Source organism: Nuphar pumila, chromosome 2 (genome assembly GCF_984573655.1).
Source record: "Nuphar pumila chromosome 2, dmNupPumi1.hap1.1, whole genome shotgun sequence".
Lineage (NCBI taxonomy): Eukaryota > Viridiplantae > Streptophyta > Magnoliopsida > Nymphaeales > Nymphaeaceae > Nuphar > Nuphar pumila.
In genome coordinates this window covers 123,200,397-123,223,750 of record NC_143250.1, presented here as the reverse complement: position 1 = coordinate 123,223,750, position 23,354 = coordinate 123,200,397, and the positions used below count along the sequence as shown (strand labels likewise).

Sequence of the window (23,354 nt, the reverse complement as noted above, 5' to 3'; positions counted from 1 at the left end):
GTTACTTTTATATGTTAATCTCACATTTTTTAGAATAATCTCATATATTTTAACTTTTGTAGGTTAATCTTATATATTTTCTAGTTATTTCAGTTATGTGATCAGTTTCTTAGTATATTTTAACTTTTTTTGGTTAATCTCATGTATTTTCCAGTTATATAATCAGTTTTTAGTTACTTATGTTAATCTCATATTTTTTAGAATAATCTCATATATTTTAACTTTTGTTGGTTAATCTCATATATTTTCCAGTTATGTAATCGGTTTCTTAGTATATTTTATCTTTTGTTGGTTAATCTCATATATTTTCCAGTTATGTAATCATTTTTTTAGTTACTTTTATATGTTAATCTCATATTTTTTAGAATAATCTCATATATTTTAACTTTTGTAGGTTAATCTCATATATTTTCTAGTTATTTAAGTTATGTAATCAGTTTCTTAGTAAATTTTAACTTCTTTTGGTTAATCTCATATATTTTCCAGTTATATAATCAGTTTTTAGTTACTTTTATATGTTAATCTCATATTTTTTAGTACTTATTTGAGATTTTCTATTTCTTATTGGTTGTTATTTCATCAATAAAGCATTTCTTTATTTATTTTATTTTTAGATATTTGTTTATAATTTTTTTAAAGTTTTCAAAAAAAAATTTGAGGCTTACGCTTTACGCCTCGCCTCGGTTTTTGGTGGAGCGCCTCGCTACGCCTCAACGCTTTTCACAACACTGGTTGGAAAGTTAAGAGGATCTCGTACAAGAACTTTGGTTCTTACCCGTTTTTTAAAAATGTTTTTCAGGCACCGAGGCTTCGTGATGATAGGACTGGGTGGCTGGAGGACTCGAGGTTTATGGTTTAGTGGCCCGAGTTCTGATGTGCACAACATTGGCTACAGTGGATTTTTGAAATTATAAACTTTACTGACATATGATTGATTTAATAAATAAAGTTTAGTTAATGGTTTAAATTTACTCTATGTCGGAAATGGTTGATGGGTTATGAATATTAAATCTGAAATGCGCTCTCGGTCCTTGGGAGGTTTTCTGTAATTGTTTTAAAAAAAATATGCATTTTTCGAGAGTCAGTTTGGAGTCGTTACAAAGAATGGAAAAAGCAATAAGTAGGTTGACTAAAAACGATACAAGTCATACATGGATTGGTGAAGCGAGCATGCTTTGTGATTTAGACTGTAGAAGCCTACGCTGCATGAACTGTACGCTTATGTTTTGCAGCACAAGACACCAGATAAGGGAGAAAGGTAAAAAGTGGGCCTTACTTGATCTGCAGTTATGAGAAGTGTTGGTACAGTGTCATCTTCTTTGTAAACGTCTCTTTGAAGCTTGGAAATGATTGCCTCTGCCTGTTAAAAGATGCACACAGGAAACAGGTAAAATAGTTGGATGGAATAAAACCACACTGAAGAGATCCATAATTATTGGAAAAGATAAAATGTGAACAACAAAATTTTTCTAACATGAGACTAACTAAGACTAGGCAAGGCTCAGATTGGAAGAATGCTTTGCAGGCAGAACAACAAATACAAGAAAGTGAGTCCTAGGCAACAATGCAAAATAAGAAAAGGTGTCCAAAAAAAGTGATTACCAAGACATTTTTAGGATACAAAACAAACACATTTTGGGTATGTTGGTTGCATCTCATACGATTTGGAATCACATGAGATGGAATACAAAATGTGATTTGAAGTCATATGATTTCAAATCACATAGTCCACCATGTGATTTGGAATCACATAATATTTAACTCAAGTGTATTTTTGGTTGGGCCTCATGAGATTCGAAATCTCATCCAAACGAGATTTCAAATCTCATATGACTCGATAACCAAACAAAAACATTTGTTTTCCGTGAGAAAGAAAATCATATTTGATTTGGTTTCTCTCAACCCATGAGATTTCGAAGCTCACTGGTTCATGTGTGATTTCAAAGTGTATGATTCGAAATCACATTGTATTTTCCCATGCAAAAGCATGTGAACGTTGAGGCAAACCCCAAAGTTCATCCTCTCGCCCTTCTCTATAATAGAGGGTGGTTTGGGGACGATGCCAGAGGCGGCAAGCTTGCTAGAAATTGTTGTCGTTCAGGTACGATTTTTTTTCAAAAATATCGAGAATATATCGTGATATTTTTAAAATATCGCCAAAAACAATATCGCGATAATATCGCAATATTTTTTGAGAAAAAATCTTTTTTTTTTAAGTTTGCATTTACTATTTGTTTATTTCTTTTATATTTTAAAACCTTTAAAACATGTTTCTTTATATTTTTGAAAGAAAAATAATGCAAAACTTATTATTTTCTTAGCTTTTTATTGTTATTTATAATTTTTTTTCAATTTTTTAAACTCCCAAGATTTATCAACTTTTGAAAATCTCTCTAGGAAATATCCTCACCAAGAAATTACCTTTAACGATATAGGTGACTATGGTTGGAACAACCAACTTGTCGACACAACAATTCAGGCGAGGTAGAGCTTGCCCACAAGCTCTAACCCTTATTTTCTTAGGTGAGCTGAGGCCGGGTGGAGCCTGTCAAAGATCATCACCGGCGAGCTCCACCATCCCCCTATTGGGGCTTAAGGGGCCCCTTTTTTCCTAATTTTTTGGTGAGGTGGAGTTCGCCGGCAAGCTCCGCCTCCAACCTTGCTTCTTTCTCTCTTTTTTTCTTATTGATGGCAAGTTTGAGCTCGTCAACCAGTGAGCTCCACTCTCTTCCCTCCCTTGTTTTCTTGGGTGAGCTGGGGCAGGATGGGGCTAGCTGGAAATCATTGTTGGAGAGCTCCATGTTAAAAATAAAATTGTATTCAAATACCCGATAAGGGTATTTTTGTCTTTTATCATATAGTACAGTCCACTAGGGACTAAGATGTAATTTAGCATTGTAATAAATAAACTGCCCAACAACCATATTATGACTGTTAGGCACAACAGTCATATTTGTGACTGTTGGGCACAACAATCAAAATATGACTGTTGGGCACACTCTTGGAAGGCAGTCCAAAGAGCTGGATTGCCTCCCATGTGTTAGAGTGAGGCTCCCTTGTTATTCAACAATGCTCTTAGAAGCATTTGAGGGTTTTCTCTAGAGTTTTTCCCATCTTATAGGCTTGTATGCCTCTTGTGTTGTTTGATATTTTTATCTCTTTTGAAATTGTATTTGGTCCATTAGTGACCAACCTTAAGTGAGTTTATTAAAGCCCTTTGTTGGCATTGTGTTTGTTTCACTATTGTTTCATTGTACGTTGTTTCGTTACATGGTATCAGAGCTAGGCTCTTGAAAGGAGAATCTCGTGAAGGAAGTGTTCTTCGATCATTAATCATTCCCTATCTCCTCTATTGTAAACTCAAGTATTCATTATGGGAGAAAGAGAGTATGCCACCGTCATCATCTACAAACTCAATGAAAACAACTACTTGATGTGGGCGATGGCTATAGAGAATCATATCAAAGGAAAAAAAAATTGGGGTTTTGTTAGTGGTTCTACTAGTGAACTATAACTCAAATTGACTAGAAGAGAAGAAAATCAAGTCAAAGCCTTGTCCGAAGAAGAAAAAGAAAAAACCTTGAAAGAATACCAAAATAAATTGAAAGATTGAGAAGCAAGCAATGCACAAATACTCATGGTTTATGAATACCATGGAGTTCAAGATCGCCACCAATATCATTAAATTCAAGAAGGCATGTGACGCATGGAGCTTTCTAAGAAGTACCTTTATCCAAAAAGATATGGCTAGGCTTTATTATCATCAAGACAAGGTACGTAATTCAAAACAAGGAGATAAAAGTGTAAGATATTTTTACGGTATTTTATCTCCTATTTGGGATGAATTAGCCATGTTGGAACCAAAATTTGAAGGTTCGACTATTGATATGAGAAGGACCCAAATCGAAAGAGAAAAACTTTTCTCCTTTCTTTATGGCCTTCGACCGGAATTTGAGCAAGATCTTCCTTACTTCATAGGACCACTTCTCCTTCTATAAGTGAGGCCCTTGCTCAAATTTGTCAAGAAGAGACAAGACTTGGAATGTACAAGTCTAATGATGAGGTCCTTGTTAAAATATGTGTACTCGTACACATATATGTTGAAATATAATCCTTAAATGTATATATATATATTTATATATATATATATAAAGATACGTATACATATATATATATATATGTATATGTATCTCTATTTTTATATATATATATATAAATATATATATTTTATCTTCCTAAAATACCCTCAAGGGTATTCTTGTAATTTGTCATTTTACGCATATTCCAATTGGAATATGCATTGTAATTTTTCCCTTAATTTTCTGTTTTTTTATTTTTAATTTTCATATTTCGTACCACATTGGGGGCCTCCCAATAGAGACGTTGGAGAGCCCCCAACGGTCACATTTTCTCCAACGTCTCCCTTGGGAGCCCCCAAGGTGGTCCCTTTTATGCTTATAAATAGGGGCTTGCCCCTTTGTATTCTTTACTCCTTGTAGGAGCTTATGCTCCATTGTATAGGGTTTTTACCCTCTTCTTCCTATTTCTTCAATAATATTCAACTTATGACTTTCAGTCATATTTATCCCTTTTATGGGTTTATGTATTAGCACTTGATGTGCTTGTGTTGTTCCCTTAAGTGGGTATATTCGCACTTAATGTGCATGTGTATGGGTTCATTATCGAATCTAAAATATTCAAAGTCACTTTCTAACATGGTATCAGAGCCCGGTTACGATGGGGTTGTCTCTTGGCGCAACGGAAAGCGTGGTGCTCAAGAAATGGTGAAGTATTCATTGTTCCTTCTCTTTTTTAGAAGTTTTTCGGTATGTATCTCTTTTCTTAACATATTATGCATTATGAAACTATTTTTCTTGCACATTTAGTGTTTTTTGATAGTTGAATCATTTCCTTTCACATTTCGTGTGTTCGTATATTTTAAAATATCTATTTTTAAATTTAGTGAACTTGTTTATTGTTCAAATATATAATTCTTGGCTATCGATTCCTCATCACATATAATAGTAATTTATGTTGTTAAAATTGTATTCAATTATGTGGGATTTATGATGTTTACATAAGTATTTCATGATTGACCTATAAATTACCTTTTAAAAAAAAATTTATATATGATGTCTTGATTAATGATCGTTGTTTAAAACTCTTTTCTCTCATATAAAGTCTAATTTGTTTTGAGTTCCTCTCTAGTTTATGGATTTTAGTGCATGTTTTTTTGAAAAATCTTGATATAATTCTTATATAAGAATCTCTCACATCTTTATCTTTGTTATGAATCATAAATAGTTCTTGTTAATGATAACTATTTATGAGAACTCCTAAAGATGTTTCAATGTTTTTTGTTTATTTAAAGGATTTTTGAAAAATTGTTTGTGATAAATAGGTTGTTCGAACCATTGTAAAAGATCTTTTAAAAGAATTTCCACACTATATAGAATGCATAGTGTATCTATTGCATCCTTTGGTATAAAAGATTTCATTTATTTTTTGATTTTCTTCTAATGATGCAAACGTATTTGTTTGTATTTTTCACATAAGGTTTCAAAAATCTCTTGATTGTATCTCTAAGGATGCCTACATTGGCCATAATATGGTCTTCTTTGTCTTAAATTGCATTAAAGCTTGAGAGTCTCAAGCATTTGCATCTTTTATGAAATACATGCATTATTGCATGTTTGATATTATTACGTTTTTTTTTTCGTATTTTGTTCAAGTATTGTGAGAGTGTATTCGTACACTTCTTTTATAAAATATTTATGCTTGTATGTGTATTGTCTATTCATAGACATTTTCACATAGTACTCTCTTTTCAATAAAGAGATGTTCTTATTGCCTTCTTTAGGGCTTGTGTTTGTTTTTATCCCTTAATGGACTTGTAAGATTGTTTGTTTTAAAATGCTTTTGTAATATCTTAGTACATGTTGTCATAAATTTGCACGTTTAAGATTATTGTCATTTTGCATCTTGGTATACATATAATTGCAAATTATAAAGGCTTGATTTGTTTCTTAGATTATTCCAAATCCTTTCTCACACATGACATAGCTTAAATATTTCATGTTGTGTTTATTAAAGTTTTTTTTTGTATAATGATCATGATTGAACATAATTTAGTATATATGCATCATTATTGTTATATGGCATATTGTTGTGATTAATTATGTTGGACCTTTGAATCGGCCCTCTTTGTAAAAATCACATATTTGGAAAATGTTTTCCCTAAGAATTCATTGTCTTTTTATGGCATTTTATCTTCTATCCATCTTTTTTTTATGGCCTTATTGTTATATTAGAGATAGTTGTTAAGGTGAGTTATGGGCACCTTGTGTTATGACATTTTAGATTGTCCACTTGCCATATTATAGATGGTGGTTGAGGTGAGTTATGGGCACCTTGGGACTCTAAAATGATTTGGTATATGATCTCTAATTGTGAGTGTGTCACTCGTTTGTTTTTTGCCATTGATTTTATGGATGCTCTTATTTATATATAAATGTGATAGATATATGATGTTTAAAACCTTAAATGTTTTAAGGTATATTAAAATCAAGGTTTTGGGGATTATTGCCCAACCTTTTATTGTCTATGAATCATGTGAGTGCATTTGCACATTTATGTTTTGTGCTTTTGTGCACAAGTGTTCTTGGTGTGTGTATTTATTCCAAAATGATATTGTTATGGGTATTCTTTTTTAAGAATATTATTTCAATGTTTTATTTATATGTTTTTCATTACAAGTTTTATTGCATCAAAAGTCTTCTCCTTTTATGCCCCTTATCTAAGTGTCATCATATGTAGACAAGAATTTTATTACACCTTCGTGTGTTGGTAGCCCTTTGTTGGCTTTTGCTCTCTTGGTCTAGTAGCTGAACACACTTGTCTTGAGTGTTATTATATGTAGACAAGGCACGTTGATTCACACCATGGTGTGTGATTTTAGCCTATGTTGGTATTTGTGTCCTTGTTCTAGTCGCTGAGATGTATGCCCATGGTTGACTTATTTCACTCATTTCAAGTGTCATCTTATGTAGACAAGAGATGTATTGTGTTTTAGCTCATGGTTGACTTGTTACTCTTGTTCTAGTAGCTGAACATACTTGGTTTTGAGTGTATTTTTACGTAGACAAGAGATGCTTTTGGTCCATGTTGGCGTGTATTCTCTTGTTCTTGTCGTAGATGCATTCATTTCAAGTATTATTATATGTAGGCAAGAGGTTCTTTGGCACACCTTTGTGTGTGTCTTTGGCCTTTAATAGCATTATATTTATATTCTTGATCTAGTAGCTTATACACTTGATTTACGGGTTTTGGAGGACTAATGAGGTAGTTGCTTGTAGTGGATAAACTATTTTTGAAAATTGCAAAATTTTCTTGTGTTTTTTTTTTTGATACAAGTGAATCATATCTAGGATATGTTTTTTAAATCAAATTGATATTTTAGCATTTAATCTATATATTAAGTGTTTACAGTTTTTCGGCAACTTTTGTATTTGATATGCAAAATAAGTCTTTTGTCTCAAATGATATTCATTTTTGAATCTTGGGTGGATGCTTTAACATATTTAGTCAAATCATGCTTCTTATTTATGACATTTGTTTGACATAGATCTTCTCCCTAAAGATGTGAAAAACTCTATTGTCGATCTATGCATGTTAAATATACCTTTATAAAGCCTCTCTTATTGAAGATCATATTCGTCATGCTTTTGGACATTAGTATCCGTGCTCATTAAAAACTTTTTGGACTCTTGTGTTCATTTTGACTAAAGTATGTTTGAAGCATGTTCTTTGATGATTTCTTAAGCGTTAATTCATTTTTTATAGTATATGCATATGCTCATTATGGCCTTTTAGGCCCTCATTCAAATAAATCATATGTAGCTTATGCTTGTTCGTAGGCTTGTTGTGGTGTCCCTTAGTGGACCATTTTGTTATTTCCCATTATGGGGTTGTGTTTGTCCAATGTTGGACCTTATAAAAGCATTATGCATTTTTGCAATTCGTTTTCGCTCACTCTTTAATATGATATTTGGTTTTTGAAACTTTGGTTTTCTAAATTTTCTTTTCGTACTAAAGTAGTTATCCTATTATGCATAAATTTTGCACCTTGTTGGGAATGTTCCATTTGAGTAAAGTGCAAAGATATTTTTTACTTGTTCTTTGTTGTTATTCCACAGGATTTTGGAGATAGGACAAAGAGGAGTACCCTGGATGGTTCGGGAAATGTGTTCACCGTTAGAAGACAATTGGAGGAAGGCATTTTCAAGTTTCAATTGCATCCTTGCCGAAGCCTCTTGGAGTCTTGCCCTTATTGTTCAATCTTTTTGTTTCCCCGCAAAGATTGAGGGGGGTGTTAAAATATGTGTACTCGTACACATATATGTTGAAATATAATCCTTAAATGTACATATATATATATTTATATATATATAAAGATACGTATACATATATATATATGTATACGTATCTCTATTTATATATATAAATATATATATTTTATCTTCCTAAAATACCCTCAAGGGTATTCTTGTAATTTGTCATTTTACGCATATTCCAATTGGAATATGCATTGTAATTTTTCCCTTAATTTTCTGTTTTTTTATTTTTAATTTTCGTATTTCGTACCACATTGGGGGCCTCCCAATAGAGACGTTGGGAGCCCCCAAGGTGGTCCCTTTTATGCTTATAAATAGGGGCTTGCCCCTTTGTATTTTTTACTCCTTGGAGGAGCTTATGCTCCATTGTATAGGGTTTTTACCCTCTTCTTCCTATTTCTTCAATAATATTTAACTTATGACTTTAAGTCATATTTATCCCTTTTATGGGTTTATGTATTAGCACTTGATGTGCTTGTGTTGTTCCCTTAAGTGGGTATATTCGCACTTAATGTGCATGTGTATGGGTTCATTATCGAATCTAAAATATTCAAAGTCACTTTCTAACAGTCCTTGCCATGACAAGACCCGAAAATTTTGTGAAAACATATAAACCACCTCACTTCGAGAAGAATCTCAATGGGAAAGGACACAATGGAGGAGGATACAAGGAAGGATACAAAGGAAAAATTATTTGTCATCATTGTAAGGAACCCGGACATATAAGACCGGAATGTCCCAAATTTAAAAAGGTGGCCGCCTTAAGTGAAGAACCTCAAGAATCAAGAAAATGGGGCAACTTCAATGAATTAAATCTTGCTCAAATAGCATAAGTCGTCTCACAACTTCTCAAGACTACACCTTCTACATCCGGGGGTTGCCATCTCTTCCTCGTCTCCTCCCGGTAAGACCTCTTGGATTCTAGACTCGGGTGCTTCTTTCCACATGACTCATAATGTGTCTCTATTATCCGATTGCACTAAATCATATTTCTCATGTATGTCAACTGCCGATGGTACCTCTTTAAAAGTCAAAAGCTTAGGAAACCTTGATGGTATTTCAAAAAAAAATTTTGTTCCAAAAGTGAGAGTCATTCCCAAACTGGATTTAAATCTTTTTTCGGTCTCTCAAATTGTTGACTATGGTTATAAAGTATTCTTCTCATCTAAGGCGTGTTGGGTGCAGTATCTCCAGTCAGGGAAGCTGATTGGGCAAGGTCATAGACGAGAAGACCTTTACTACATGGATTTCCTGTGTTTACCAAAATACTCGTTTTGTAATCATGTCAAAGACATTAATATAGATCTTTGGCATAAAAGATTAGGACACCCAACCCAAGTATAACTAAATTATCTTTTTTTCCATTTTTGAAAAAATTTTGTAAAGATAAAAATTTTGTATGTGAAGATTGTATACTTGGAAAAATGCAAATGATACCTTTTGGGTCTAGAACCTCTCTGACACATAAAATTTTTGAATTAGTGCATTCGGATGTGTGGGGTCCCGCTCCTGTTATGTCAAAAGGTGGTTATTCGTACTATGTTACATTTATAGATGATTTTAGTAGACATACTTGGATTTACTTTCTAAAACTTAAATCCGAAGTTTTTTCATGTTTTAAAAACTTTAATAATCTAGTTAAAAATCAATTTAAAACAAATATTAAAGTCTTCCGCTGCGACTTTGGGGGAGAGTTTCTTTCAAATGAATTTCAATTATATTTAAAAAATCATGGAATTGTGCATCAAAAATCATGCCCTAGGTAACCTCAACTAAATGGGATTTCTGAAAGAAAACATCGTCATATCATTGAAACTACTAGAACCCTACTTATTTCAAAAGAAAATCCAAAGCAATTTTGGGTTGAAGCTGCCCTAACCGCAGTCTATCTAATAAATAGAATGTCTTCTCAAACTTTGGAAAACAAGTCTCCTATTGAAAAACTCTTTAAAATTTCTCATGATTTAAAAAGGCTAAGGGTATTTGGTTGTAAATGTTTCGTGCTTCTTGAAAAATATAGCAAACTCTCTCCTAAAGCCATAAAATGTGTCTTTCTTGGTTATGCTGATAATAAAAAAGGATATCGATGTTATGATAAAACAAATGATAAACTTTATGTTTATAGAAATGTTACTTTTCTAGAAAATGACAATGGATTTGATTTTGAAGTTCCTAAGAAAGAATCCGAGTATGCTTTCTTATTTGATTTGTTACCCAATAAAGGTATTAGTAATGATATTGAAACCTTCAAGTCTATTAATGACTCAAGTAGCGAACCATCTCAAGATCTTCTTCAATACTCTAGACGAAATACTGGGGAGCAACCATGTGCCCTTGACAGATATAATCAACTAACAAATACTGAAGAAACTAGTGTTAGAAGGTTAAAACGAATACATAGGCCTCCAAATAAGTTTGTCTCATACGAATCCTTCTTACCAAACTATAGGGCATGTCTTCTAGCCATTCATTCCTATCATGAACCATCCAACTATAACGAGGCCAAAAATATAAACGAATGGGTTGAAGCCATGGAAATTGAATTAGATGCATTACATAAGGCTCACACTTGGGCAATTCAAACTCTTTCTATCGGAAAGAAGACAATAGGGTGTAGATGGGTGTTTAAAATTAAAACAAAAAGTGACGGGTCTCTTGAGAGATATAAAGCAAGACTTGTTGCAAAAGGATATTCTCAAGAATATGGTATAGATTATGAAGAGACCTTTGCCCCAGTAGCTCGTACGACTACAGTTAGAACTCTAGTTGTTATATCATCCATTCGAAAATGGCCGATATATTAGTTAGATGTTAAAATTGCATTATTGAATAGAAACTTAAATGAAGAAGTATACATGGATCCTCCCCCAGGTCTGTCTATTGAAAAAAGCATGGTCCTTCATCTTCAAAAATCTCTATACGGGCTTAAACAAGCCCCTAAAGCATGGTATGATCGATTCAGTGGTACGATATTAAAACTTGGATTTAAATCTTGTTACACTGACACTGCTCTTTTTGTGAGATCTACAAGTACATCATTGATCATTCTTCTTTTGTATGTTGATGATATGATCATCACAAGGAATGATCAAAAGAAAATTGAATATATTAAAATTTTGCTTACAAAATCCTTTGATATGACTGATCTTGGTTTTTTAAGATACTTTTTAGAAATTGAAGTAGCCTACTCACCAAGAGGATACATTTTATCTCAAATCAAGTTTGCAGCTCATATTGTTAAGCGTTCAGGAATCACTGACACAAAATATGTTAATACTCCTGAAGTAATAAATGCAAAAATGCGAGCTGAAGATGGAGTATTATTAGATAATCCAGCCCCTTATCGACAACTTATTGGATCATTGATGTACATGTCCATTATAAGGCCAGATATTGCGCATGTCGTACATTCTGCAAGTTAATTTCAACATGCGCCCACAACCGTCCACATGAGTGCAGTATTAAGAATAGTTCGATACATCAAGAAAACTATATCTAAAAGACTATTCTTATCCTCTTCCTCATCCTTAAGTCTTATTTCTTACACTGATTCTGACTGGAGAGGAGATCCCAATAGTCATTACTCAACTACTGGCTTTTGTGTGTTTTTAGGTGATTCTCTCATTTCTTGGTGATGCAAAACACAACAGAATGTGTCTTTATCCTCTACGGAAGCTGAGTACAGGGCAATGGCTACCACAACCACTGAAGTTGTGTGGATGAGAGCACTATTGTCCGATATGGGTGTTGATGTGTCAGAACCTTCAAAGCTATGTTGTGATAATAAAAGTGTCATCTATATAGCCAGCAATCACACATTTCACGAGCAAACAAAACACATTGAGATGGATTGTCACTATGTTCGCGAAGAATATTTGAAGGGGACTATTACATTGCCATATGTCCAGTCTGAATTTCAGATTGCAGACTTCTTCACCAAAGCTCTTCCACTGCCTCAATTTTTGTATCTTCTTAGCAAACTTTCGGTGATTTCCCCATAAGTTTGAGGAGGAGTGTTAAAAATAAAATTGTATTCAAACACCCGATAAGGGTATTTTTGTCTTTTATCATATAGTACAGTCCACTAGGGAATGAAATGTAATTTAGCATTGTAATAAATAAACTGCCCAACAGTCATATTATGACTGTTGGGCACAACAGTCAAAATATGATTATTGGGCACAACAGCCCAACTAGACGTTGGACTGCCACCCAACAGTCATAATAATGATTGTTGGAAGGCAGTCCAAAGAGCTGGACTGCCTCCCATGTGCTGGAGTGAGCTCCCTTGTTATTCAACAATGCTCTTAGAAGCATTTGAGGGTTTTCTCTAGAGTTTTTCCCATCTTATAGGCTTGTATGCCTCTTGTGTTGTTTGATATTTTTATCTCTTTTGAGATTGTATTTGGTCCATTAGTGACCAACCTTAAGTGAGTTTATTAAAGCCCTTTGTTGGCATTGTGTTTGTTTCACTATTGTTTCATTGTACCTCGTTTCATTACACTCCACCCCCTCCATGTTGAGGCTCAAAGGGCCCCTTTTGTTTCCTTACCTTTTTTTGATGAGGTGGAGCTTGCCGAAAACCACCGCCCGCAAGCTCCACCCCCTCCTTGTTGACCGTCGAGCGCAAATCTCCTCCCTTATTTTTTTTTCATCCCTTCCATGCAGGTGCTCGAAGGGGCCCTTTTCCTCACACTAAACAAATATGAAAAAGCGAATCACATGAGAATTGGAAACATGTGATTCCTTTTCATTTTTGAAAAGAGCAGCCAAAGTGCCAAACATAACCCAATGTGATTTCAAATCACATTCAGTTTCTCATTTGCATGAGATTCCAAATCACATGTTTGGTTAGATGTGCAAATGAGATTCACTCTCATTTGCATGAGTTTCCCAATCACATGTTTGGTTAGTTGTGCAAAAGAGATTCATTCTCTCATTTGCATGAGATTCCAAATCACATTGAATGCAACCAAACATACCCTTCTTTACCAATTGCTTTTCCATTGGATCAGTTCTCACACAAGATTCCACTTCCCAGTTTCCACTTTCCAAATGATGTTGCAAACTTAAAACTCCTAATTTCACCATCAGAATTTAGGATAACAATTCTTGAAAAGAGAATCCTGATGTCTAAGAACATGCCAGAACAAGTTTTCTAAAAGGAGTGAGGCATGGAAAGGATTACATAGGTGTTCTTGATATAAATATCTGCCTACATATAGAACCAATTATTTGACTAAAAAACTGTTCTTCTTCAATGGCAGCTCCATAATCCTTGATGCTCCTTTTATGATTATTCTCTTTTTCAATGTGTGTCTGCTCCTAATGAGATATATTCCTTTTTAGTCACGCCTCTAATGTTTGAAATAACAATGGAACAACTTTACCGATAACATAAGCAACAAAATTTTGATGGAAAAGACGAAGTTGAAGAACAACAAAAATGATAAAAAAATATGAGGTTATGTTATGAGCAAGACATATTCAACATCAAAAAGTATGACTAACCTTTGCTTCAGCTAGTGTCATCACAAGCTCTTCCGGAGTTTCTTTACGGATTGCTTTTTCATTAATATCTGCAGTCTGCAACATGACCAATTAACCAATTACTCAAAAAAGCCAAAAGATATAAAAAAGGCATATAAAAGGGGAAGAAGAATAAGAAGATGAGCATGATGGAAAGAGAAAGGGTTATGCACAAACCATCACAGTAAATTCATATCCCATTTCTGTTAAAATCTGCCTGCGAGATGATGAGGAAGAGCCTAATATAATCTGCACCAAGGCCTCAACATGTCACAACCCAAAATGGATGTGAATCAATAGACAGGCGTAAACAGAAGACAGAAAGCAAGGATGAAGAGGAATCAATTGGATTATATTATTTGGTAGCATAATTAACTGGCTCTACGATCTCTTTTAATTATCTTATGATAGTAAATAAATATTTTTTGACAGACGGTAGAAACAAATCTAAGAACTAGCATTAGTGCATAAAAGAACTCCAAATGGAATATGAGAACAAGCCTTGCAATAGCAATGAAGAATAACACCCCAAAGTTATCAGAGAATACAGCTTCAACAGCGAAGAGAAGAAGGATCTAGAAAGAACGCATCAAACGAATTCTATGTTATGAAAAGAGCAAAAATATATTGTGAACGCTCAACCTGTTTTCACTTCAGAGCTCTTGAAACTTCAAGCCTAATATTTAGACACTCTTAGAAGCAAAGCAGATTTTGATCAGCAGAAAGGATTTGTGACAAACGACAACACTTATGTAAGGACAAATTCAAGGACACATAAATGCTTGAAATGGCGATCGAATTGGTGAATGGTGAGTCGTTAGCCAACAAAGGGAATTCTTAGAACAAGGCCCAGAGAGCCACAAGTTGTTGAAACCCATATTACATAGCATTAAAAATCAAAAAATAAATAAAAATAGAAAAAAAATGTCATTGAAAATTCATAATGTTCTCGTTTCCCGTCATCTGCATTCCTAATTGCACAAGAAACAAAAGTGTCTTCCAAAAGGAATCAGAGAGAAGGTTTCTGCGTCGAAATGAGCAAATCCTTTTTGTGAAGAATGTGATGGATTTGCAATTGTTGGTGCAGCCTTTACTAGTAAATGGCGGAAGGGGCATCCTACCAAACCAATTTGCCATGCAGTGAGTTGTTGGAAACTTGCATTTTGATTCAATTTCTTTCAATTTTCAATAGAAATCTTCACCACCCACGATTGATATTTTGGTTCTTACGGTGATTTTATGCATAAACTGATGGAATGGATGACCACCTTGGTGGCTTCGATGCGGGAAGAGAGTTGAACAAAGAAGAGATGCAAATAGTGTCCTACCTTGAAGGAAGAAGGATCTGAAGGGGACATCTTCGGATTCTTTCTACTCTTCTGGGGAGGCGGATTGCTTCCTTTGTCCTGATCTGCCCTCAAGGGAAGGGAGGAAAAGGAAGAGTGAACTCGAAGAAGGGTGGTACTGCAGTGATTGAAAGGCCCTCCTTCCCTCACGCATGCATGAGAGAGTGAGAGTGAGTGTGGGAGAGGAGCCCATCTCGTTTGGATGGCTTTTGTAAGCGTGAGCATTTATGTGCGAGTGGCGATACGGAAGAAAGGTCCAACTGGCTTGGACAAGAGACGAGGTTATCTTTGCACAGCGGGTGGTCTAAAGGCAAATTCATTTTAGTGTTTCAAATGGGTAAAAAGGTCTTGCTTTGTGGGTGCCCTTGCTGGCCAAGATGCTCACCTCAGCTTTACTATCCAGTGCTTTGAAGGCAACTCATTTAAGCGTTTTCAAGTAGGTAAAACGGTTTTGTCTTGTCTGCGTTTTTGTGGGTTAAGATGTAAAAATCATAATTTTTTGTTATTTTATGAAAAATAATATTGAATTAAGGTTAAAAATATTATTTAAAATTAAGATAAAAATTAATTTATAATTTAAACATTTATTAGGATTCAGAATAAATTTTTAGCAGGAAATTTATTCTGAATTAGGGTTTTGATTTTTAATCGAATTTGGATTTGAATTTAGATTTAATAAATATATCTCAAATTTTATAATTAGATTTAACTTTGATTCAAATCAAAAATAAGACTTAATCGAATATTAATTCAAGTTTAAAAAATAAAATAAATTATATTTTTATTGAAATTGAATCTATGATTTTAAATTTAGTTCAAAAATAATATATATGATTTTTTAAAATATTTCTAATAAATAAATAATAACTTTTATAAGAAAGAAGTGTAAAAATATAAATTAGTCTAAGAGAAATTATAAGAGATATCATATGAAATCTTAAAGTTTATTTTTATGAAATTCTCATTCAGAATCGATATTATGAAAAATATTAACATTTAATAAAATAACTAATAAATTTCACTGAAATAAAATTAAATATGGTTTCAAAAAAATTTAGAATAACTTGATATGTATGTAATATAAATTCAATAAATTTGAATTTAGTTTTACGAGTTTGAAATCTAATCTACAAAAAAAATAAAATAAAATTAAACACTCAGAATGACATTGGGTCGTGTCGACCCTAGTAAAGATCGCTTTCGAAGTACGTTTATGAGAAAATATTATTTTTAAAAAATAAATTAAACAGTCTAGATGATGATAATTTGTGTTGAGTATAGAGTATGTAGGACTTAGACAAAATTTTCTAAATGTAAGAAACACCTCTACATGCCCAAGGGCCTCATCGACCCTAGTGAGTTTCAATTTCTCAAAAAATATTTTTGAAAATTTTGAATTAACTTCTTAAGAAATATTTAAAATAAATAATTTAAATACATAAAAATTCAAAATTTTATAGACGAAATCTATTTACATTTAAGCCTAATTCAGAGTCATTTAATGTCATTTTATCTAATTTTGTATTTGAATTTGTAAAGAATTGAATTTTAATTTAATTAGATATAAAATTAGAATTTAATCATAAATAAAAAAAAATTATATGGATTTGGACCTTAAATTAGGTAGTAGATTTAACTAATAATATTTAGATCAAACCCAATTAAGTTGGATATAATCATGACATTTAGATCAATTTATGAGTAGATTAGATTGGATACTCAAGATATTTTGAATCATATATCATTGGATTTGACTCATAGGGTCGTACACTTTAAAAAATATCATTATTGTTTCGACAGAAATTTTGGTTGATAAGTGGCTTATCTATTAAATCAGAGTTAACCTTGACATTCCTCATTTCAAGGGCATCAAAATCGATTATTTACATGCCTAAATTGGTGTTGATTTGAGCATTTTATCATCAACTGAAGTTCATGCCTAATTGTAGGTCAAAATTTAACATTCTTCAATGTCGACTAAATTTTCTTACCGATGCATATGCGTATGATTAAATCTAAGATCATCACGACAATATATGTTTTGAGAGATATTGAATCGACTATTTAAACGTCAAATTTTGATAAGTCTTTGGGTTTGTATGCCTCCCAAAAAGTTATCATATCACTAAAGTCCAACCAAGGTAAGAAGTCCCTACTTTTCTTCTCTAACTTAGTTAATTTCAAAATTTAATAAGTTATGACCAATAATTTATTTAGTTAATTTATTAATAAAATATATTAATAGATATTAACCTCTTATATTGGAGATGAGACTCTTGTTTAAACTCATCTATAAATAGAGACCCTCATAAGGAGGATTAACAATGTTAGTTCTTCCTCTTTCTCCTATTCTTATTATTCTTTTTCGTTCCTATTTTTTTTCTTCTTTTTTTCTTTCTTCCTTCTTAGAGCTTTTTCAACAGCCATTGAAGCTCCTCTAAGGTTTGAATTGAGGAGATGAAGGCCGATCAACATTTGAGAACCTAATTAAGGTAGGAAGTTATGTACTCTACACATAATACAAAATTCATGGGTATGAATTTGTTCAATTTTTATAAGTACAAACCCTAAACCATACCTCCCACATGTGGGTTTGAGTTAAGGTTGTCTATTCATGTGATTGGAAGGGGTTTTCGAAAGAAAACCCCTCTAAAAATCATTTTCTCTCAAAACTGATCTTCTCATAATTAAATTTCATAAAGTTTATAAGTTGTTTTTTAAATCTTATCCTACCATATTTTCCAACATTGATATTAGAACTTAATTTGATAACCTATAAGAACCTTTTGTGATATTTCATATTTATTAAAATTAGCCTATGTTATTTATCTATAAGACAGGTTGTAAGAGGTAATTTTTTACTATATCTTAGTCAATTATGTCATGTAATGTATGTTGGATGATATTATGTCATCATCCTTTATCTTTTAAGGTTAATGAAATTTTTTCTTGTTATTAAAAAATATCTTATTTATTGAAACATCATTATCATTATAAAAAACGCAAGTCATCCTAATGCTTAAAGTTTTTTTATTTAAAAATTAGAGAAAAAACTTTTCTTGTAATCCTTCGTACATTTGTGCTCTATGGCAATAATAAGTTTATGATCTGATTGTCACTATAACATTTAATGAAATATGAATATATAAGAAAAAATATATTATGGATTTGTGTTCTCTTGTGCATATATCAAAGTTTTTTTCTTTAATTATTTGAAATATCTTGGAGTCATTACAATTAGTTTGAGCAACATGTCATAGTGATATTTTGACTACAATAATGCAATTATTGATGTTTTCACTTTATCATTAGAGTTAATAATAAATATCGTATTAAACTTGATTATATATGGGTTGCATATACATGGTTATTTATTTTTCAAAAATATCTCGAGAAAGAGATATTTTATTCTTATTTTTATTAGGTTGTATTAAATAATTTATTTATTTTTGCATCTCATTGAGTTGTGGATCATGACGTGTATGTTATTTCATCCAATTTTGTCAAATAATGCAATTATGTATGTATATTACCGACTTTTGTATCAATGATAATAATTTAGTAACAAATGTATTTGTTGTTAATATTGATTAAATTCATATCATATGTTCTTATATATTATATGAATGAGTAACATAACATGATCGAGTTTGTTACTTAATGATCTATTATTGAAACAAAATATTTATCAAGTTACTTAATTATCAATGCAAATTATTTTATTTTTATACTATAACAAGTAACATATTCTGAGATGGCTCATTTGATTGCAACTGTAGTTGGACCAGTACTAAGGCAAAATTTATGTAAAGTAATTTGGATAATTGTCCAAGTAGATTTTTTATCTCTCGATTATGCTTTATATGTTATAATATCTTATAAAGGTACAAATAAATCATGTATTTAGATCCAACTTAATAATTGTTTACTTGCTCTTACTTTGTTTTCTTTCTCTTTTTTATTTTGCTATAAGTTTTGGATTCAAAACTAAGGCAGATTATAAAACCCGAGATTTTTCTTTGGTAATTAAAGTGAATAAATGATGAATTATTGGTATATTTATGACTATATTGTAAATTCTTAATTTTCTTAATTTTGATTAACTATGAATTTCGGTCTCAAGTTATGAAGAATATTGCAAGAATAATTATAAAATTTAAAAGTAAGTGATTTTAGATTTTGGACTTTTGTTTTGGATCCAATATGGATCTGAGGTGACATTTGGATTGGATCCAATTGAAAATATTAATTTGATCCAATGGTAATGGATTGGACCCTTATAGGGGATGTCCTATGTGGACCCCATTTGGATCCAAGAGTACATATGGGTTAAAATCTTGTCTAGTTTTAACAAATAAATAAATGAATGAATAAAAGAGATAATTAAGATTTTAATTAGAAAATTAAATTAAATTATTAATTAAGATATTAAAGAGGGCGAGACATCTCACACCTATTGAATATATGAAAATTAGTTGGAATTGTTAGTGGTTAGATGTAACATAGTCAAACTTAAGAATCTTAATCAAATAAAAATGTAAGAAAAATCAAATAACTAATGATGAAAGAGTCTAGAAGATAGAGTTTTTCTAAAAAAGGACTCCTCTCCCCCTCCACACAATTTTGGAGGGGAGAGTCCCTCACCTCTCAGGAGTTTAGGCTGGTGAGAGGGTTATTTATACCCCCTCACACACACACCTTCATTTTTTTTTTCAGAAAACTCTCTCTCTCTCTCTCTCTCCTCTTTTTCTTTTTTTGTTGTTCTTATACCTCTTCTCTTAAAAATGTTTAGGAGGTCTGGAGTAGTAGTGAGCATCCATTAAATCTGCAAAACCTTTGGTAGTGGTGGTGGTGTAGAGATCATACTACATATTTTTTTTTTAGAGAAACTATCGATTTTTCAGGCAAGATTTACGTAGTAAATGCTTTGTACATACACCAAGCATGCATATATGTATAATATATTATTTCAGAAGTATATTTACATGTTTAGATCAGTTATACATGTTTTCTTTTATGAAGAAATTGTTATTTGGATTTACAAAGGGTGAATCATGGGTTTTTCATCAAAACGGTTTTGAAAAGCATGTCTAAATAGGGTTTCTTTGATGATTTGAGTTAGATTCAGTCATAATGTGTTAATTTTTTGTGATATTCATAAGTTAATCCTTATTAGAAGTGGTTAAATCTAAAATACTGAGATTTCAAAGGTTTTATGGTCTCAAGAAGATTTTTAGCAAAAATGTTTTTTTAGAAATCTAAGTTTGAGATGAATGATATATTATTCTTGACAAGTTTAAGAAATAATTTGGTATCTCTTTGAATATTAGTTCAAAAAATCTAAATAAAAATACTAGGTTAAACTACACATCTTGGGATTGATTTTAGAATCTTGTTTTACCTAATTTGGATCCATATTAAGGAAGAAATGTCCATCCTAATAGAGCCCCAGTTTCAGGCTCTGGTTACAGGACTGTTTCGACCTATCTCTTTTGAAAGGTATAAAAGCTCAAGCAAAATCACTTTGAATATTTTATAAAACTTTTGGGTTAATTCTAACACATAATAAAAGATTGTGTAAAAAGGGTTTGGTCAAAAACGTTTTCTATAAATTCCAAGAAAACCATTAATCGGATAAAAATCATGTAGTTTACATATTCTGGGTTGAAACTCTGCCAGAACAGTTGTCAATAGAAGATTTTTAATTATTTTTCACTCATTATTTTTAAGATCGGTTTGTTGTATTCTTGACAGGTACATACACCAGCTTAAAAAATATGGTGATTTTATATGCCATCTATTATTTTTGGTGAATTTTGTAAAAACAAGTTATCATGGATCTGAATTTTCCTGACGACTTGTATTTGGGATTAGACAGTACCGTGTTTGGATCTTATTATTTTATTGTTTTTCTGTTATATTCTGCATATTATCAATGTTAAGACACCTTATTAAATCATAAAAAAGGGTCAAACATTGAGAAAGATCTGAATTCAAATTTGTGCAAGTTGTAGTTGAAAGATATTGCCAAAGCTTAATTGTTATGCAAGTTAACTATTTTGGTTGATTTCGAAGAAGAGTATTTCCATTTATATAATTGTATTCAACATGTTTCGCTTGTTAAATATCTAAAATCATACTTGACTTAATGGAAATTGAATGGTTTGTGTTTAAGAGAATCAAAACCCTAATTTCTCATAAATCGATTTAGGGTTTTGGGCTCTTTCTTGAAATTCAATTCTTATAAATGCATATGTTGTTGAGATGTAGTTTTTCTAAGTTATGTACAACATGAACTGAATTAAATTATGTGTATTTACCTTAAGTAAGCATGTCTATAACTAAACATATTAAAAAACATATAAGCCTTCTAATTTGGGCTTATGGGGGCATGGATAAAAAAATTTGACTTGTGCGTTTTTGGTTATGGGTTAGTTGTAATAGATTCATTGATTCAATATGATATCATGAATATTTTAATTAGGTTTGATATGATTTGGAGTACTGAAAAATCAATACATTAATTAGTGTCATGTCAATTTTCTCGGTAAGGGTTTATGAGAGCTCTTGTTGGGAAAGTCGGGTTTCGTGCTCTAATTATGTTTTGATGTTTTCTTCAATTTTTTTATAAATTCAGTTTTAAATTATATCAAATTTGATATAAATATTTATGATAGAGATAGATTTGAGTTGGATCTCAATCGGTAAGTTATGGTTTTGGTGTAAGAATGCCTTGTTTATTAGAAATAGGCTCCTACACAAATTGTATTTGATATTCACGATTTAATCTATACATGGTAGCATAACTGTGTTTATTTTCATGATAAATTGAGCATGAACATGATCTTATTTGCAAAGAATATGAAATTTAAATATGGACATGTTTGATTGCATTGTGATTTGGCAAAACATATTTCAGTTGTACGATTTCGGGCTACTCTAGCCACGAGACCTAAATAACTTGACAATGATTTAGAACTGTGGTTTATAGAATTATTTATATTTGTAATAATGATGCATACTGATTTCTATTAAAATCATGTCATATTGCATAAATAAATTATTAAATAACATGTTGACATGATTCATTATTTATGAGAATGCATTTAATGCTATGAGATGCAATATTTGTGAAATACATGCAGGGTGATAGAAATTTCATAGGATTGCATGGGCGTTTAGGTGGTCAATAAAATGCTGATTAAGGTTCCAAAAGAGGGAACAATGAGATGACAATGCACTAACCTAAATGATAAATACATTTACCTATGACCTAATTAATAAGATAACCCTGAGTAGGATTCTGGGTATGCCTTTATCGATGTATGCTAAACCAAAATGGTCCTTGGTCTACCTTAGAGAAGGTAGACGATATGAAACTCTTTGAGCCTTTTGTTTCTTGTTATGCTGCGAGGGGTAATGCCTCGATGACCCCCCAACCCAGAGAATTTAGAGAGGCCAAGACTGCCTCTTTTGTCCTAGGTAGGCACGTCCCTGAGTCTTCTGTACGAAACTATTCTCGTAGATAGATTCTCTTTGAGCACGCCGCTACGTTTCACGACCTGACTCCACTCCTGGGGGGATGACTCAGTCAGTTACTTAGAAAATTAAAATATATAGCATATTAAACACCCAAGTAGTCTAGTCTGTTTCGTAGAGGGCCTACTTGAGTAGTCTAATATGTTTCATATACCTGATAGACTTTTTAATAATCAAGTGAAACTTAAATTACATGCTCACTTTACTTTTTCACACTTTTATTTATATTCATATGATTATGTAGAGTCTTGCATGTGATTAAATGTCGTGATTTCAATTATATTGAAGTTGTGCATGCCTGAAATTGTACTATTGTGATTGTGCATATTTAGATAATTATAAATGCATGAACTTTACTGTTTGATCAATTATCTACATATTAAATGTTAAATTCTATATACTGTTGGATACATGTTATGCAAGCTTAGTGTGTTGTATATTTGTGTTATCTATATGAATCTTACTGAGACTCTTCAAAGTCTCATGCTTTCAAAATAAAATATTTTCCAGGTAACATGTAATCTGAGGAGCGAATGCAAGATGTTGT

At 32.0% G+C, this 23,354-nt stretch overlaps 1 protein-coding gene across 3 annotated transcripts in view; it reads right to left on the bottom strand.

The window, feature by feature from the left end:
• Window positions 1-15,542, bottom strand: part of LOC149846986 (uncharacterized) — a 55,033-nt gene extending 39,491 nt beyond the window's left edge. For 2 of the 3 annotated variants that reach the window (XM_089996724.1, XM_089996726.1), the window contains exons 1-4: window positions 15,251-15,542; window positions 14,100-14,183; window positions 13,905-13,979; window positions 1,277-1,360 (exon numbers count right to left, since the gene is read on the bottom strand). In XM_089996724.1, coding sequence (XP_089852850.1) covers window positions 1,277-1,360; window positions 13,905-13,979; window positions 14,100-14,183; window positions 15,251-15,493 — 486 coding nt within the window. In that variant the 5' untranslated portion in view covers window positions 15,494-15,542. The remainder of the gene's footprint in view (window positions 1-1,276; window positions 1,361-13,904; window positions 13,980-14,099; window positions 14,184-15,250) is intronic. The other variant, XM_089996725.1, reaches the window with a different exon arrangement.
• Between the last annotated feature and the right edge of the window lie 7,812 nt (window positions 15,543-23,354).